Source organism: Anguilla rostrata, chromosome 2 (assembly GCF_018555375.3).
Source record: "Anguilla rostrata isolate EN2019 chromosome 2, ASM1855537v3, whole genome shotgun sequence".
NCBI lineage: Eukaryota > Metazoa > Chordata > Actinopteri > Anguilliformes > Anguillidae > Anguilla > Anguilla rostrata.
The window spans coordinates 51,758,131-51,774,138 of NC_057934.1; the positions used below are offsets into that span (position 1 = coordinate 51,758,131).

Sequence of the window (16,008 nt, forward strand, 5' to 3'; positions counted from 1 at the left end):
ATCTCATTCTGTTCTTCTGTCTGCACTTGTTACCGTTGTTACGGTTGCAGATGTTATTTCAATTGTTTCCCTCTGCTGAACACCTGTCTGTCTATTCAGTAATTTAACAAATGTTTTTTCAAACACTCTGTGATTTCTGGCACTTTTTTTCAGTTTTCTGTTTTTCAATCTTCAACAACTTTGCAGTGACTGCCCAGTGACTTGAGCCAGTGTTTTCCATCACAAACACCCAGCCTTATTCTTGGAGGCTGTGCTCTTTCCCCCCTGCAGAGTGACGTCCCCACAGCGCAGAGGAAGAGATTCACGCGGGTGGAGATGGCCCGGGTCCTGATGGAGCGAAACCAGTACAAGGAGAGGCTGATGGAGCTGCAGGAGGCCGTCAGGTGGACAGAGATGATCCGGTGAGTGGGCTAGGACGCGCATATGCGCTCACAATAATGTATACACCTGTAACCATCAGAGAAGAGAAGCCATCATCACTTCCATTATCCTGCATTACTTGACTGGTGTCATGAACCTGTGGGCGAGGGGTCACTAGAGTTATTAATTGAGCGTGCATGTAGGTGTGGAAGCCAGGATTGCCTGTATTGGGACAATTGTCTGAGTTGTGAGGTGTTTACTATAAATTAAGGCCAGAGAGGACTAAATTATAAAAGCCCTGCTACTTTTTTTTTTTTTTTTTTTACAGAGGAATCAGATTTCAAAATTTTTAATATAATTTCTGTGCACTGATCATTTCCTTTTTTATTGTAATCATATATGCCGTTATTTATTTCTCCGCAGGGCGTCGCGGGAGAATCCAGCCCTTTCTGAGAAGAAGAAGTCTAGTATTTGGCAGTTGTAAGCTACTCCTTCCTAACTCACATAAATGAAATGATTCAAAATCATATGAAAATGTGTCAGTGTAATGCTGTTTTTGTGGTTATTCAACCTGTTTTCCTTTCCTTTTCTTTTTGTCTTTTTATTTTATCTTATGATTTTTGTTGGTCTCCAGGATGTAGGTAAAGCTTTAAAATGATCATAATAATTCCTCTTGCACCTGGTCTTATCGGTAAAGCATGGACTACTGGTTCTGGGAATGGCTTCTTTTTGGAATTCTTGTGCAGCTGGTTTTCTAATTGAAACCAGTTAGAAATCAAATACTGTGGAAGCTCAGTATCTTCCCCCTGTTCAGTCTTAATGGGTGTCCCAGTAACGTGTGTAGTACAAGTACAAGCATGACCTGCACATTCCAACAAGCAAAAGTATCTATACCTTAAATTTTGTATGAAGTGGTGCCAGTCCCTTTGCTTGGTATTCCTTGGTTGAATTTCATCATCAACAGGAATGGTTTTGTTGTGGTCTGTCTTTGCTCTGTATTTTTTTTGCAGTGGCATTGTTTTTAAAAATCGGTTTTATTCTCCTGCTGTTCGTCCTCCCATTTTCCTCCTTATACTTTGCCTCATGTTGTCCTGTTTGTTTGCAGAAGGTGAGTGCGAAGGGCAGATTCTCCTACCGCTAGAGTAGCAGGGACTTTTTGGACCTGGATTTGTACTTCCTGAAGGTGTTGGCTGTGTAGTGATTGCTGTTTATGATTAGCATGGATTTTTTTGGTCTGGAGGAGAATTGGTTGAATGTTTGTTGCTGATATTGCTGACGATGCACTGGCAGGAGTGAGCGTAGCAGTCCCTCGCCAACTATGTGTTCATATATCTGCTGTTTTCACTTTGCAGCTGCAGCACCAAGTTTTATTTACGTGCAGTTCAGCCTGGGATAATAAAATAGTTCTTCATGATCAAATTTACAAAACTGCATCCTACACAATATCCACTAAAGCTAATAAACAAGCAAGTTTAACATCATAGTAGTAATCATTTCAGAGCCAGCTGGTGGGGAGCTAGTACAGCGTTGTATCTGCAGTGATGTTCGCTCGACTGGGAGACATCAGACTACAGGCCGCAGGAGGGCGGGGCTTGATGTCAAACCCCACCCTTTGTCATCCTACTCCCCAGCGCAATCCAGAGCTTCCAAAGGCAGAATTGTTTTTTTTATCTAATTGCATGCTTCAGTGGGTGGGAGTTGACATCAACATCCAGCCCCACCCCCCCACATCCTGCCATTCGATGTACTTGGCTATATTTGCCAAAAGGCGGGGAACGAGTTAAATCTGGATATGCCTCCCATACACAAGTTTCAGATACTGTCACATTTTTAATTTTTATTTTATTTTAAAGTGCACAAACTATGCTATAGCAAAGAAGGGAATCATGTGGTGTCACAAATGGCAGGGTTATTTCAAAGATTATTTATCGAAATGAACCGTGATCTCATTGCTTTGCATTGCCACTGGACACCAACACGCATGCTCTGCTTGTTGGAGAGAAAGATTTGAAGTGTTTGGTACATAGTGCTATAAGAGGGAACCCCTTCAGCAGCAAATGGCCATCACGATCGGTTTGACCTGCAGAGAGAATGGTTGTGTTGACTGTAGAACTATATAGAACCTCAGCTTCATTGTGTTTAGCTACCTGCATAGCTGTGGTGAAAACCGAAGAGAGCTAATCTCATTGGCTGTAGACTAGACCGTTCCAGATTATAAATGACATCATAGCACATCACACACTACACCAGCCATGCCTAAAGACTATCAATGCCCAATAGCCTCTAGTCTTGCCAACCATGGGAGTTTTCAGGAACCTTTCCCCCACAGTTGGCGAGGGACTGCTGTATGTTGAGTGGTTTATCGGGTCATAACCATTGTTTTTAAAATGATTAGAATTTTCCATGCAAAATGTCACTTTATGGGGAGTTTGCTTGATGAGAGAGCTTAATAATTTTGTGTTTTTGCAGTGTAAGTGTAACGTATGTTAAAATATTGAAATCTCAGGAAGACATTCTGACAGACACAAGTCACATATAAACTGTACTTTGAGTGGCTCTGTATCGTTCAGATGTCTATTACGGAAAGTTAGTGGGCAGGCTGGGCTTTAGTGTTATGATTTTCTTTTTGGCATTGCAAAGTTGGAATGAGGAATCTGTATGTCAGTGTGCCACAGGCTAGACTGGCAACAGGCCTTGGTGCTGTTGGTCAGCAGTGGAGTGCTCTGCATTAGCTTTATCTTCAGGTGGGGAGGATGTTTGGCCTGTTTTTGAGTGGTGACACATTGCTTTGGCAGGTTGCTCTTTCGCTTTGGTGTTTCTTTTGCTTGATGAGGCTTCTGAAATGGGATGAATGTCATGGGCAGTTCTCTTAACCTCAGTGGCCATTTAAGGGAGGGTTTTGTGGTGACTAACAGCTCGATCATTTTGCTGAAGTATTGTTTTCATTTCATCTGTCATCGTATGAAGGGAATGCGTCTGGCATCGTGGAGGCTTTCTTCATCTCTGCTCTTTTCTTGGCTCATTTTCAACGACCGTTTCAAGCCGCTAGTCAGTAACATTCAGTGAGAGGGCCCTGGAGGACGCTGCTGGGTGTGTGAGCCGCTGAGGTGCTGGAGGATGAGGTTGTCGGGGGTGGGGCCAGGCTGTGGGCACAGTGCAGTGCTTTGTCCCCCTGCTTCGCTGCTTGTGTCTGCATCTCTATTAGTCTTTCTGTCTCGTCTCTCCCAACCCCAGTTTCAGCCGGCTCTTTAGCTCCTCCAGCAACGCCGCCAAGAAGCCGGAGGCCCCCGTCAACGTCAAGTACAACGCGCCGACCTCCCACATCGTCCCGTCTGTGAAGAAGAGAAGCAGCACTTTATCTCAGCTCCCCAGCGACAAATCAAAAGCATTCGACTTTCTCAACGAGGAGTGAGTGACGCGCCGGCGTTCGCCGCTGACGTTCCTGGGCCTGTTCCCGCGCCGCGCGGTTCAGACTGACCTGGCCTTTCTTCCCCCTGCCCAGAGTGGACTCAGGAAACTTGGTGTCGCGCCGAGAGCAGAAGAGAGCACAGTACAGACAGGTGAAGGCGCACGTCCAGAAGGAGGATGGAAGGATCCAGGCCTACGGCTGGAGTCTGCCACAGAAATACAAGGTCAGAGTCCTGCCTGTTAATGTCTGTGTTTCTCATACAGTAGCATTTCCTGAAGCGGGCATGTTGATAAAACATGTTGGATTTCCCTACTGCTGCACTTTTTGTTCTGCGGCACCATTCGTCATGGCAGTTGTTGCTATCAAATGTTCGATTCTGTTCAGGTTGTCCTGACTCTCTTCTGTTTGCTGCCACTCAGGTTGCCAATGGTGGGCAGGCAGAGAATAAGGTGAAGAATTTACCTGTGCCTGTGTACCTGAGGCCCTTGGATGAGAAAGATGCTTCTATGAAGGTGAGGAGCTTCTCATGCAGGTGTCTCAAGTTGGTGCATTAACCTCAACTGGAGCATTGGGCACAAGCCCAATGCTGATTCATTTGTGTTCTTGTACTTGTGCAAAGACCATGCTAAGGATGAATGTCCAATACTGAACCTCTAAAATCCATCTTGTAGTGGGCTGTAACTGTGCCTGGTGCTCTGCTGAGCATTTGAGGTGCATTAAGTGCATTGTTGAGGTGGACTGGACCCATGTTGTATGCGTGCGCTTTTCTTTAGCTGTGGTGTGCTGCGGGCGTAAACCTGTCCGGGGGAAAGACCCGTGACGGGGGCTCCATTGTGGGGGCCAGTGTCTTCTACAATGACGTGGCTGGAACAGACAGCCACAGGCAGAAGAAGGGCTCTCAGAGCAGCCTGGACCGGCTCGAACAGGAACTCAAGGTGACCTTCCTCACCCAGGACAGCACGGTCACACCACGTCTCCCGTCACTTTAATACAGGAATCCATAACCGCAGTGGTCACAGCACCGTATCCCACAGCACTTTATTACACTTGAGATGACTCTGAGGAGTCTCTTCTGTCCCTTTCCCTTGTACAGAGGAACTGATGTGGGAGAAGCGAAGTGTACTGGCTTAAGAGCTGAACAGCGTGCCTCTTTCTACAGTGCTTGTGTGTCTGTCTTTGATTGGCTGCAGGAGCAGGAGAAGGAGCTGCGGGAGCAGGAAGAGCTGTCCAGCCTGGTCTGGATCTGCACCAGCACCCAGTCCACCACCAAAGTCATCGTCATTGATGCTAACCAGCCCGGCAACATCCTGGAGAACTTCTTTGTGTGCAACTCGCACGTGCTCTGCATCGCCAGCGTGCCAGGTCAGCTCAGGACGCCTTGGCAGGGCCAGGGGAGTCGGCTGTGAGGGGTTCCCGCCGAGCGCGGAGATTAAAGCGTGCTTTTATGCTGTAGGGGCCCGGGAGACGGACTACCCCGCGGGGGAGGAGGTGCCCAAGGAGGCGGAGACGGAGGCGGGGCCGGGCGACGGCTCGTCTTTGACGGGCAGCGTGGCGAGCAACAGCTCGGCCGGCAATGACGGCGTGCTGGGCGGGATCACGGTGGTGGGCTGCACCGCGGAGGGAGCCGCCGCCGCCCCCCAGGCCGTGTGCACGGCGGTCAGCGCCCCCGCGGAGCCCAGCGCGCAGACGGGCGCAGCCTCGGGCACAGGTAGCGCAGGCAGCACAGGCTCCTCTCTCTAGCACAGCGTTCTCACACGGAGCACCGCTGCACCCCCTCACCCTGTCCCCGTCACCCTGCAGGGGAGCCGGCGGGAGACCCCAGCCCCTCCGAGGACGGGGTCCCCACCGCCGAGGAGGCCACCGAAGCCACCGAGGCCGGCGCCAGTCCCGGGGACGAGGGGGAGGGGCTGGACGTCAACCAGCCGGGCATCTACACAGAGCACGTCTTCACTGACCCCCTGGGAGTGCAGAACACGCCAGATACCCCGCCCACTTATCCCAGGAGGTACAGTGTGTACTCGCACTCTAAGACAGAGAAGATAGAGACTGAAACGGAGCTGACAATATTTATCTTAAAAGTTCATCTGCACTGAGTAATCCCGTGTAATCACACTCCTGTCTCCTGTGGCCATATCTGTGGAATGTTTGGTGTCACTAAAGCTCAGGAGAGAAGCTGCGTATGTGCTGGGTGACTCTGCTGCGCTGCTTTATCCTCTCAGCGAGTCTGACCTGGTGAAGGACGGGGTGACCTCCCTCCCGGAGGAGCAGGACCTGATGAGGGAGGAGGCGCAGAAGATGAGCAGTGTGCTGCCCACCATGTGGCTGGGCGCTCAGAATGGATGGTGAGGAGGATCTCAGATCGCACTGTGTCACCTTAACTTAATATCCAAAAAAGGTCATATTTTTTGGATATTACCTAGTTAAATTAAAGTGAAATTTTTAATATTTTAGATGAAAACCAATGATAAAGGTATTTTTTGAGGCCAGACCCACGGTTCTTTTGATTCAGCCTCTACCTCTAGTGGCACAACATGGATACTGCACCTTTCTGGCTCCTGCAGAGACATACAGGCATAGGGAGAAAAATGCTAGATCCTCTTGGTAAGAGGACATTACTGTACTGGGACGTGATTGCCTTAAGTGGCAAATAATTCTAGCATCAGATGTTATGGCAACAACTGGGGTTAGAGCTTGTTCAAATTATCCTGTCGGTTTCAGTGTCAGGCTGGGGATAATTGTTACAATGGTTAAATGTCTTTGTTTTGACTTGAGAAGCAGTCAGACATGCAGCACTAAGCCAGCATGAGTTTATTAATTTAGTGAGGCGGCGCGAGGGTAGGGGGGGAGGGGGGTGGGGGCGGTTGAGGGGAATGAGTTCATAAGGGGGAGGGGCTCATGGGCCATGTCTGTGCCCTCTGGGCTGAGTTCAAACCCTGTTGTTCCTGGTCATGCCTGGAGCAGATCATCACGAGCACCAGGAGAGGCTGTGGCCTTTGACCTTTCCCTTTCCGTGCCGCGGGGAGGGGCCTCGCGAGCTTTGGCCGACGCGTCCCAGCCCAATGTACAGTGAAACAGCCATAAATTGCAGTCCGAGGGGAGGGTGAAGAATGGCGAGCGCGGAGCTTTTAGCTGCCGCAGCACATGAGTTGTGGCGGTCGATATTTTGTTGGTTTACCGCTAGACGAGGCCCATGTGAACCATGAAACTGCGCAAGTTCCCTTCGACCGGCGATGACTAACGACCGCAGAGGAATCCAGAGGCCCCTCTGAAGGGTCCTTCAGTACGCACGAAACAGCCGGCTGTTTTCTTTTCTGTCTGCGTTGCCAGACCTGGCTTTTTATTCCTGAGAGCAGCACTGTCACGTGAATTTTGAGCAACAGTGTAAATATTGCATGTTGTGGTGTCCTCTCCACATGAGAAACAATAACAATAGCAGCTCTATCTCTGTAAGGGATGACATTTGGCACAAATGGCTTTGAGTGATCCCTATTAAATGTGATTTAAAGGTTTTACATAATTAGTCATTTAATTGTTTAAATAAAGGGCAAGCTACAACTCTGAAACAAACCAAAATATCTGTTTGAACATTGAACATTGAGTTGTACCTGTTGCTTCCTGTGTCTCTTGCAGTGTGTACGTTCATTCGTCTGTTGCTCAGTGGAGGAAATGTCTCCACTCTATTAAGCTGAAGGACTCCATTCTGGGCATTGTGTAAGTAGTCCGTCTTTAATGTAATGGTTCTCTTAGACAGCGTGAAAATACACATTCACATCGCTGTGGTGTAATGAGAAAAATAAGAGCTTAAAGGGATATTTCTCTTTGGTATAACACAAGTAATTTTGTGGAGCATGCCCCATTGTATTTGCGTAGTGTGAATACTGTCAACATCAGCTATCCTTGCTGACTGTTAACGGCATTGCCATTTTCCCAGTTTCCCAATTCACTCCCATTCATTTCCGTGACCTCACAGAAAGTAATCGTTTTAAAGCACAGAGTACCAGCGTCAAACTGTTTCTGTTTTTTTTTGAGGTGAGAAGCTGTTTTCTGGTTTGATTCCATAATTCTTCATGAATATATCCTATTGTAATTCTGCATTTTCATTAGACATTACAGTGTGTACTCATCCTGATGTATTGAGGTTTTTTGTGTGTCTTGTAGCCATGTGAAAGGGCGAGTGCTGGTGGCCCTGGCAGATGGAACGCTGGCCATCTTTCACCGAGGCGTTGGTAAGAGGTTTCTGTGGGCACGGAAGCAGGCCTTCCTGCTTGTATGTATTTATAACATTGCTTTGGTCTACCCGTGTCATTCTGAGTGGCTGAACATAATGACTGAGCGACTGTGTGCTGCTGTATAGATGGCCAGTGGGACCTGACCAACTACCACCTGCTGGACCTGGGACGCCCACACCACTCCATTCGCTGCATGACGGTGGTGCACGACAAGGTGTGGTGTGGGTACCGGAACAAGATCTATGTGGTGCAGCCCAAAGCCATGAAGATCGAGGTCAGTGAAACTGCACACTGGTTCAGTCATTCCTGGCTGTGGTTTGCTGGTTCAGTTATTCAAATTTGTTCAATTGTTAGAAAGTGATCTTTGCCTTAAGACTGTAAAGTTGTGCATTTGTAATGGCTGCTTCTTTGGCCCTGAGCACAAAGTCTAGTTGGAGTTTGTAGTAAACTTGGGTCCTCCCCAGTTGATGTATGTGTTAGAACCAATAACGTTTTCCATGGGCTCTCATATAGTTGTATATTTTAATTGTTATGCTGTGTGTGTGTGTGCGCACATGTGTTGTATATAAAGTTAAATTTTTCCCCTTCTTATTTATGGTGTGCAGAAGTCCTTTGATGCTCACCCGCGTAAGGAGAGCCAGGTGCGCCAGCTGGCCTGCGTGGGAGACGGCATCTGGGTGTCCATTCGGCTGGACTCCACGCTGCGGCTGTTCCACGCCCACACTTACCGGCACTTGCAGGACGTGGACATCGAGCCTTACGTCAGCAAAATGCTGGGTACGGAGCGCTTTGTGTTTTGTGCGCTGTGTGTCCTCCTCTTTATTCCTGCTGCCGACACGGTACAGTGCTAACACATGAGCTCCCATTGTTTATATGCAGTGCTGTAAGAGCTGTGCTGGATCAGTGCACCAGCCCTGCTTTTAACACTTGCATGGATTAGTCATGAACTGTTAAGATTTTCTTGCTGACGAGAATCGCGCAACTTGTGGTTCATTGTATCAGCGTCACGGTGCCCTTTTTAAAAATTTGCATGCGGTCTACTCCTGACATTTTGTTACCAGTTATTTGTTGGCCACATGTATAATATTAGAGGTTTAGTTGGTTGTGTATCGAGGGTGCCCCCTGGCTCTTGGGTTTGAGTGGTATCTCTGTGGTCCTCCCAGGCACGGGCAAACTGGGCTTCTCTTTCGTGCGGATCACGGCGCTGATGGTGTCCTGTAACCGCCTGTGGGTCGGAACCGGGAACGGCGTCATCATCTCAATCCCTCTGACAGAAAGTAAGAGCGCACTCTTCCTCCCTTTACTTCACATCTGTCCATGAAACACAGTAGCTGTTCTATTACTGTAACCAAGCAAAAACTACCCATCTGTGCCTGTGGTATTTGAGTGGACACAAACCGCATTGCATGCTGGGAAAGTTTTAACAGCACATTTGGACCGGCACCATTAATATTTACGTTTGCTGTTGAGATTCGCTCATCATAACACTGCGTGCCCATTGGTCAGCATGTCTTCACCAGGACAGTTTCCCCCGTTAGTAGAGAGGGAAGCTGGGGGAATGTTCTGTGCACAGTGGTGGAGTAGCCCAGGTCCAGCAGAGCTGGGGGAATGTTCTGTGCACAGTGGTGGAGTAGCCCAGGTCCAGCAGAGCTGGGGGAATGTTCTGTGCACAGTGGTGGAGTAGCCCAGGTCCAGCAGAGCTGGGGGAATGTTCCGTGCACAGTGGTGGAGTAGCCCAGGTCCAGCAGAGCTGGGGGAATGTTCCGTGCACAGTGGTGGAGTAGCCCAGGTCCAGCAGAGCTGGGGGAATGTTCCGTGCACAGTGGTGGAGTAGCCCAGGTCCAGCAGAGCTGGGGGAATGTTCTGTGCACAGTGGTGGAGTAGCCAGGTCCAGCAGAGCTGGGGGAATGTTCTGTGCACAGTGGTGAGTAGCCCAGGTCCAGCAGAGCTGGGGGAATGTTCCGTGCACAGTGGTGGAGTAGCCCAGGTCCAGCAGAGCTGGGGGACTGTTCCGTGCACAGTGGTGGAGTAGCCCAGGTCCAGCAGAGCTGGGGGAATGTTCCGTGCACAGTGGTGGAGTAGCCAGGTCCAGCAGAGCTGGGGAATGTTCCGTGCACAGTGTAGAGTAGCCAGGTCCAGCAGAGCTGGGGAATGTTCCGTGCACAGTGGTGGAGTAGCCCAGGTCCAGCGAGCTGGGGAATGTTCCGTGCACAGTGGTGGAGTAGCCCAGGTCCAGCAGAGCTGGGGGAATGTTCTGTGCACAGTGGTGGAGTAGCCCAGGTCCAGCAGAGCTGGGGGAATGTTCTGTGCACAGTGGTGGAGTAGCCCAGGTCCAGCAGACCTGGGCTGCGGGGGCCTATGGGCAGGATGCCAGCGTTCAGGTTGAGGGGAGCTGTTTCAGGAAGAGTCAGGCGCGAGGAGCGCTGAGTTCTCATTAACTCTTCTCCCCCTCACACCTTTTTACTCTCCCTCCTCCTCCTCCTCCTCCCTTCTGTCTTCTCCCTCTCTCACTCAAGCTATGTTTCCTCAGCAGGGGCGTTCTCTGAGACAGCGGGGTAAGTCCCAGCCACAAAACAAACTCGGCCGGCCTCTCTCTTTCCCTACTTTTCCCTCTCTTTGATCCTTCATTTTCTAATTGCAGTTATGTGCTACCTGCTGCCTTCAGTGGTTGATGTTTTCCAGCAGGATGTTTGGTTATGCTGGACGCCCACAAACTGGCTGCTCAGTTTGTGCTTGTTTTCTGGCACCATGGCTGTGTTGTCCCATTCCACTCTCTTCAGTTTATGACAGCATTTCTGAACTCATCGCCTAGCAGGGCTGTCCTCTGATTGGCTGCATCATCTCTCAGTTGTATTTCTCCCTCCTGAGCACGTTTTTATTTTGACACACTGTGATTTCCCACCTGCAGCAGCCGGCCTCAGGAGCCTTTTCCCCCCCTGTAGGAGCGGAGGGGTGTGTGGAGCGAGGAGAATGAGCTTTTAGAGGTCACCTCTAGAGAGACCGTGACCGTGGCATGCTCCATCGCCTTGTTTTTCAGTTCGCATCATTAGGCATGCCTGCTTTCTCTGACTGATCTTATTTTCAGTTCACCGCTGTCTGCCGCGGTTTGAGAAGTGCCGGCATTTCTGCTGCAGTCTGTCCTGTGTTTGAAGGCCTCGCTCATCTGCTCGGGCCTGATTGTCTTTCAAAATATACCCGTGCCGAGTGAAGAAAATGAATCGAGTGAATGCCACATGGTGGAACCATTTTGAAAGAAACTCTTAGCTGACGCGTTATTTGTTTTTTCCCCAAATTCTGAAGCAAATAAGGTCACCACAGGCTCTTCGAGTCGGCCAGGCAGCGTGATCCGGGTCTATGGTGATGAGAACAGCGATAAGGTGACGGCAGGCACCTACGTCCCATTTTGCTCCATGGCGCATGCGCAGCTCTGTTTCCACGGACACAGGGACGCAGTCAAGTTCTTCGCCGCCGTCCCAGGTAAGGCTCCGCCCGTGCGAATGCAGGCGCAGCCCTGTGTGTTTCTGCGTGGCTCGTGATTGGCCGTAGCTCGTTTCTGTCATCACTGGAGACTTGGGCACACTAAACGCAGCACTGTTGCATGCATGTGCTTCAGTACTGTGATACTCACAGTAAAGACTTACAGTCCATAACAATAACAGGTTTGTGTGATAGAGTATGGAATAGAAGGAGAGTGATGTTTCTGCGGTTTGTGACTGGGTCTGCTCTGGTGTCCCGTGCTCTCGTAACAGGCCAGGTCATCCCTTCAGCGGGCGCCGGAGGGGAAGGCGGGCCCGACAAGCCCAGCGCAGCGTCCTCAGACCCCCCCTCTCAGGAGCTGGCCAAGTCCGTCCTGGTGATGAGCGGAGGGGAGGGCTACATCGACTTCAGAATGGGTAAGGGATGCACCAGAGCCAGGTTACGCTAGTTACAAGCACTGCATGACCTTTGTGTGGCAGGTTAGCTTAACAAAAAGGGCGTAACTTCAAATGCGTTCGTCTGGGACCGCGGCAGTGCCAGCGCTGCTATTGGTCTGACTGGCGGGATGGCGGGCGAGCGAGGGTAATCGCTCCTCTCTCCTCAGGGGACGAGGGCGGCGAGGCGGAGGAGCTGGACGAGCCCACGCTGAAGCTGCAGCCCTTCCTGGCCAAAGCCGAGCGCAGCCACCTGATCGTGTGGCAGGTCCTGTGTGGGGAGGAGTGAGGAGTGAGGGGCCCCTTGGGCCGGGCGGAGGAGGACCCGCACAGACCAGAGAAACACGCTCTCACACAGACTCCTGCACGAGTTTTTGCTTTTTTGTCTTTCATTTCAGTATTTTTTTCCCTATTTGAATGATAATAGCTATCATGTTATGTTGGTATTGTTATTGCTGTTTATAAAATAATTTGTCTTTTAGTTCTCTTATTTTCTCCTTCATTAATTTTTATTTTTTACCTTTTTTTTGCGCCTGTGGGATTGATAGATATTTTTCATTATGTACCCGGTTTGCACACTCGTACCTGGAGGAGTGGTGTAAGTATGCTGTGCAGTCACTGCAGCCTGAGGGTGTGCCCGCATTAACCCTCCTGCTGTTTCTGCAGACCTAACAGGGCAGTATCTGCAGGCTTTAATCCCAGTGAGGCTTTGAACATCCCTTCAGCTGAAGGCTGTCCTGACTGGAGCGCTTTCATCTCCCCTTCCACTTCCCAGAGGGCCCTGGGTCCTCCAGGGCCCATTGAGCAGCCTTGCTGCGTGATGATACTGTACTGAGGGCGTAGTCCGAACTGGCCATTTCTAATGCAAAGTCTGGACAAATCTTTAGCAGGATTTGTTGTCATTTGATTTAAGGAAATAAATAACAAAAGGCACCTTACTGTGGTTTTATAAAGTATGGCAGGATAGGATGATAGAATGTGTGTCCCCTGTGTGATTTCATTTTTTCCCCACCTTTCTTCCAAGAAATGGTTTTGGACTGTGTGCAAGACGTTTTACGGCTCACTGTTCTGTGGAGCTGTCCATGTGTCCACTGTGCAAGTGCAAGTTGAAATCTCACCCTTTTAAAATGCCTACTTCATCATTTGTAGTACCTACAGTGGTGCTGGCGATGTATGCACAGTCCAGCACCCTCTTAAGGAGTAGATTCAAATAGCTAAGCCTGAGTTTTAGGTGAAAGTATGCCTGCATGGTGAATTTCTTTTCTAGTTCCTGAGCTGCTGTCTTACGGTTGGCCGTCTCCCCTTAGGTCTTCCTTACTACGTGCTAGAGCTAGCAGACACTTTAAAAGCGACTTGGGCTGCCTTAGTTTCACAAGTACACAGTTTTGCTATAATGTGCTAACTGTTCCAAGAAACAATTTTTTTTAATTTACATTGTTGTATGACAGATTATTTATTTATGTGTGTATTACACAATTACCAAAGGAAAAAAATGACAAGAAAAAAAGAACAAAAAAAACAGCCTCACTAGTTACCTTTTAACACACCGCCTTTTCGCGGTGTTTCTGGCCCTACAGCTTAAGAGTTACAGACAGTTATGTAGAGAGTGCTTCACTAGTTGTTGTCATGATTACTAAACAAATATATTTATAAGTCTTCATCTCTACAAATCAATGGAAAATATCTGCTTGCCAGGGATACAAAAGAACGTAGCAAACTACGCTGCACCTCAGATTTTGTACACTTCTAGTGAATGTTTTCATTAATGAAAGCAGTTCCTCTGATTTAATGTGTTGATATTGATGCATTCTGAAACTTTTAAGCCTATTTTTTATGGTCTGTAATTTTTTGTACGTTTTGTCTTTTAGACTCTTTAATCTTTGTTTTACTGGCCTCTGTAACTTGAAAGCAGAACTCGCTGACGTTGAACTAGTGTTTGTGCTGAAAAACTGTGGGGCGGGGGCGGTGGGGGGGGCTTCATGTTTTTTCTCCAGGAGAAAAAAACTTCATATCGCAGTGTAGCCATTTCAGTATTTATTTCTATGAATGAGCCTTTGTGGTTCAGAATGTAACTTTGTACATGAAAAAAATATATATCTATAAATATGTATATGAAACATAAGTGGCTGGGGTTTTATTGTTTTGAAGGTGAGAAGTATTATGATGACAATGAGAATGATGATTTTGAAACGACACACTAATTTACTAAGCTATGCACATTTTTGAAAAATTACAGCGGTGTATTGTGTTTCAAATCCATCGGTAACTGCCCCCATGTGAGGGTGGGAGGAGCTGTGCCGGGGGCACATTCCTTATGTCCCGTGAGATGTCCTGCTCTGGGGCTACCGGGCCTGGCCTGCAGGAGGGGCAGTTTCCACTATCTTGTTGCCATGACTGCGGTTTCTCCTAGTAGCTGTGCGCTTCTACCAGCATCTTAGCCTTATTTTTTTAACAATCTATTAAACTGACTTTCATGGGGAACTTACAGTGTCCTTGCATCATTCATCTGCAGGTTTTGTTAATGGTATTTGGTTCATCTAGCATTTTACAATAGGGTAACAAAAACAGTCAACAGTTTGTTATTTGTTTATCCCGTTGGCGTTTCTTTGCTTTTTATCCGTAGCTTTTTTTTAACAATCTAAAGCCATGATCTCACCGATCTGCACGTGACATACTGCCTTTATGACAACACATGACTTGTTCTTCATGTAGAAGTCCCTTTACATCTGGAACTACCTTGCCCTGTTGCAGCACCAGTGCAGAAGGATTTCAGCTGGCAGGTACCCACCCCATTGCTCAGGAATAACTTCTGTGCTTGATCATATTCCTGCAGTCTGTTCGCCTGTATTACTCCAGCTGCACGAACTACCCTCCAGCTGTTGATTTTATCAGAGCAAGCACAGTCTTTCTTGCCCTGGTGAATTGACAGGGGATTTTGCAGCAGTGGGCCAGGGCTATAGTTTAGATTGGGTTTTGAAGAAAATGTACAAGTGGGAGAACACAAGTACCCTGTGTTCACTTAAAAATAAGGAGGAATGTTTAGGCGGGGTAGACCTGGTGGGATGGAACTTGAAGTACACCTGTGAGAGGGTGTAATTGTGAAAGGAATCTGGCTATGGGGAAAATGGTTGTCCTCTTTTACTACAAGCACATAAACTAACAAAAAGAAAAAAAAACCCTCAAAATGAAGGTTGATAATAACATGCCATTGGATAAGCAACTGTACTTGTGTAAATTGACAGAGGGCTCTATACCCAGCCCTTCAGGACTGAAGTGTAGTTTACTGGTGAGTGGCATGTCCTGTTAATACACTCCATCTCTAGCAATGTGCCTAGCACTGTGGTATTCTGGCTATGCCAGTGCACAGTGAGCAGCACATGATTGGCTGTAACGTCCCCCAGGGAGGGAGGGGCTCCTTATGATCCTTATAAGTGACAGGAAAGACTCCTTAATAAGATCTGTACACTCAATTAGGATAAAATGGTGTGGGTAAAAATTTGTATAAAAAGACCCCATGTGGCCTCTGAAGTGGTCAGGGGTTAAGCAATAACACAATAATTGTTAAAAACAACCAAATTCTCTAGAATGCAGTTAAGTGTAAGTGGTTCCAAGGTGCGAGAAACCAGGGTGGGAGCACAAGCCTTTTGAATTGTTGATGATCTTGTGCCTTGAATAAATGTTTACCCCTCTTAACAAATTGGCCTATTCAATAAACTGAACACAGAAACCTCCAATGGTTGAAAAATGTAAGTGGTATGTGAGAGACAATGGATATGAAAACAACTCGTACTGGATTTGTCAGTCACACCCACTTGCACCCATCTCCCCTGGTCTTTTCGCCAGTTTCACTGCCTGTGTTGGCTCCAGAGTAACAGCTGTCCTGTGTGGCCATGATCATAACCCAGGTGTTTGCTTTTTATGATCATACACGGTACTATTTTTGCATGCTAGGCAGGTGTGCTCTTTTATTTTCCAGAAAAACTCATAATTTGCTGTTCATTGCTAAAACATTATTGCATGTTTCAGCGTAAACACATTTTTAGCCTAATGATTTTGAGATCTCAGCAAATGATAGTCAATAGTTGTGAGGTTATATCTA

At 48.1% G+C, this 16,008-nt stretch overlaps 1 protein-coding gene across 10 annotated transcripts in view; it reads left to right on the forward strand.

Annotated features, from left to right (window-relative positions):
- spag9b (sperm associated antigen 9b) overlaps positions 1–14,390 on the forward strand; it is a 58,068-nt gene extending 43,678 nt beyond the window's left edge. For 6 of the 10 annotated variants that reach the window (XM_064322971.1, XM_064322973.1, XM_064322972.1 and 3 more), the window contains 19 exons: positions 271–401; positions 784–840; positions 3,595–3,768; positions 3,863–3,992; positions 4,189–4,281; positions 4,543–4,704; positions 4,960–5,131; positions 5,223–5,477; positions 5,570–5,774; positions 5,989–6,111; positions 7,400–7,480; positions 7,928–7,995; positions 8,124–8,272; positions 8,604–8,775; positions 9,162–9,275; positions 10,515–10,553; positions 11,299–11,475; positions 11,748–11,891; positions 12,080–14,390. In XM_064322971.1, the coding sequence (XP_064179041.1) occupies positions 271–401; positions 784–840; positions 3,595–3,768; positions 3,863–3,992; positions 4,189–4,281; positions 4,543–4,704; positions 4,960–5,131; positions 5,223–5,477; positions 5,570–5,774; positions 5,989–6,111; positions 7,400–7,480; positions 7,928–7,995; positions 8,124–8,272; positions 8,604–8,775; positions 9,162–9,275; positions 10,515–10,553; positions 11,299–11,475; positions 11,748–11,891; positions 12,080–12,198 (2,565 nt within the window). In that variant the 3' untranslated portion in view covers positions 12,199–14,390. The remainder of the gene's footprint in view (positions 1–270; positions 402–783; positions 841–3,594; positions 3,769–3,862; positions 3,993–4,188; positions 4,282–4,542; positions 4,705–4,959; positions 5,132–5,222; positions 5,478–5,569; positions 5,775–5,988; positions 6,112–7,399; positions 7,481–7,927; positions 7,996–8,123; positions 8,273–8,603; positions 8,776–9,161; positions 9,276–10,514; positions 10,554–11,298; positions 11,476–11,747; positions 11,892–12,079) is intronic. The other 4 variants (XM_064322974.1, XM_064322980.1, XM_064322979.1 and 1 more) reach the window with 1 other exon arrangement.
- The last annotated feature ends 1,618 nt before the right edge of the window (positions 14,391–16,008 follow it).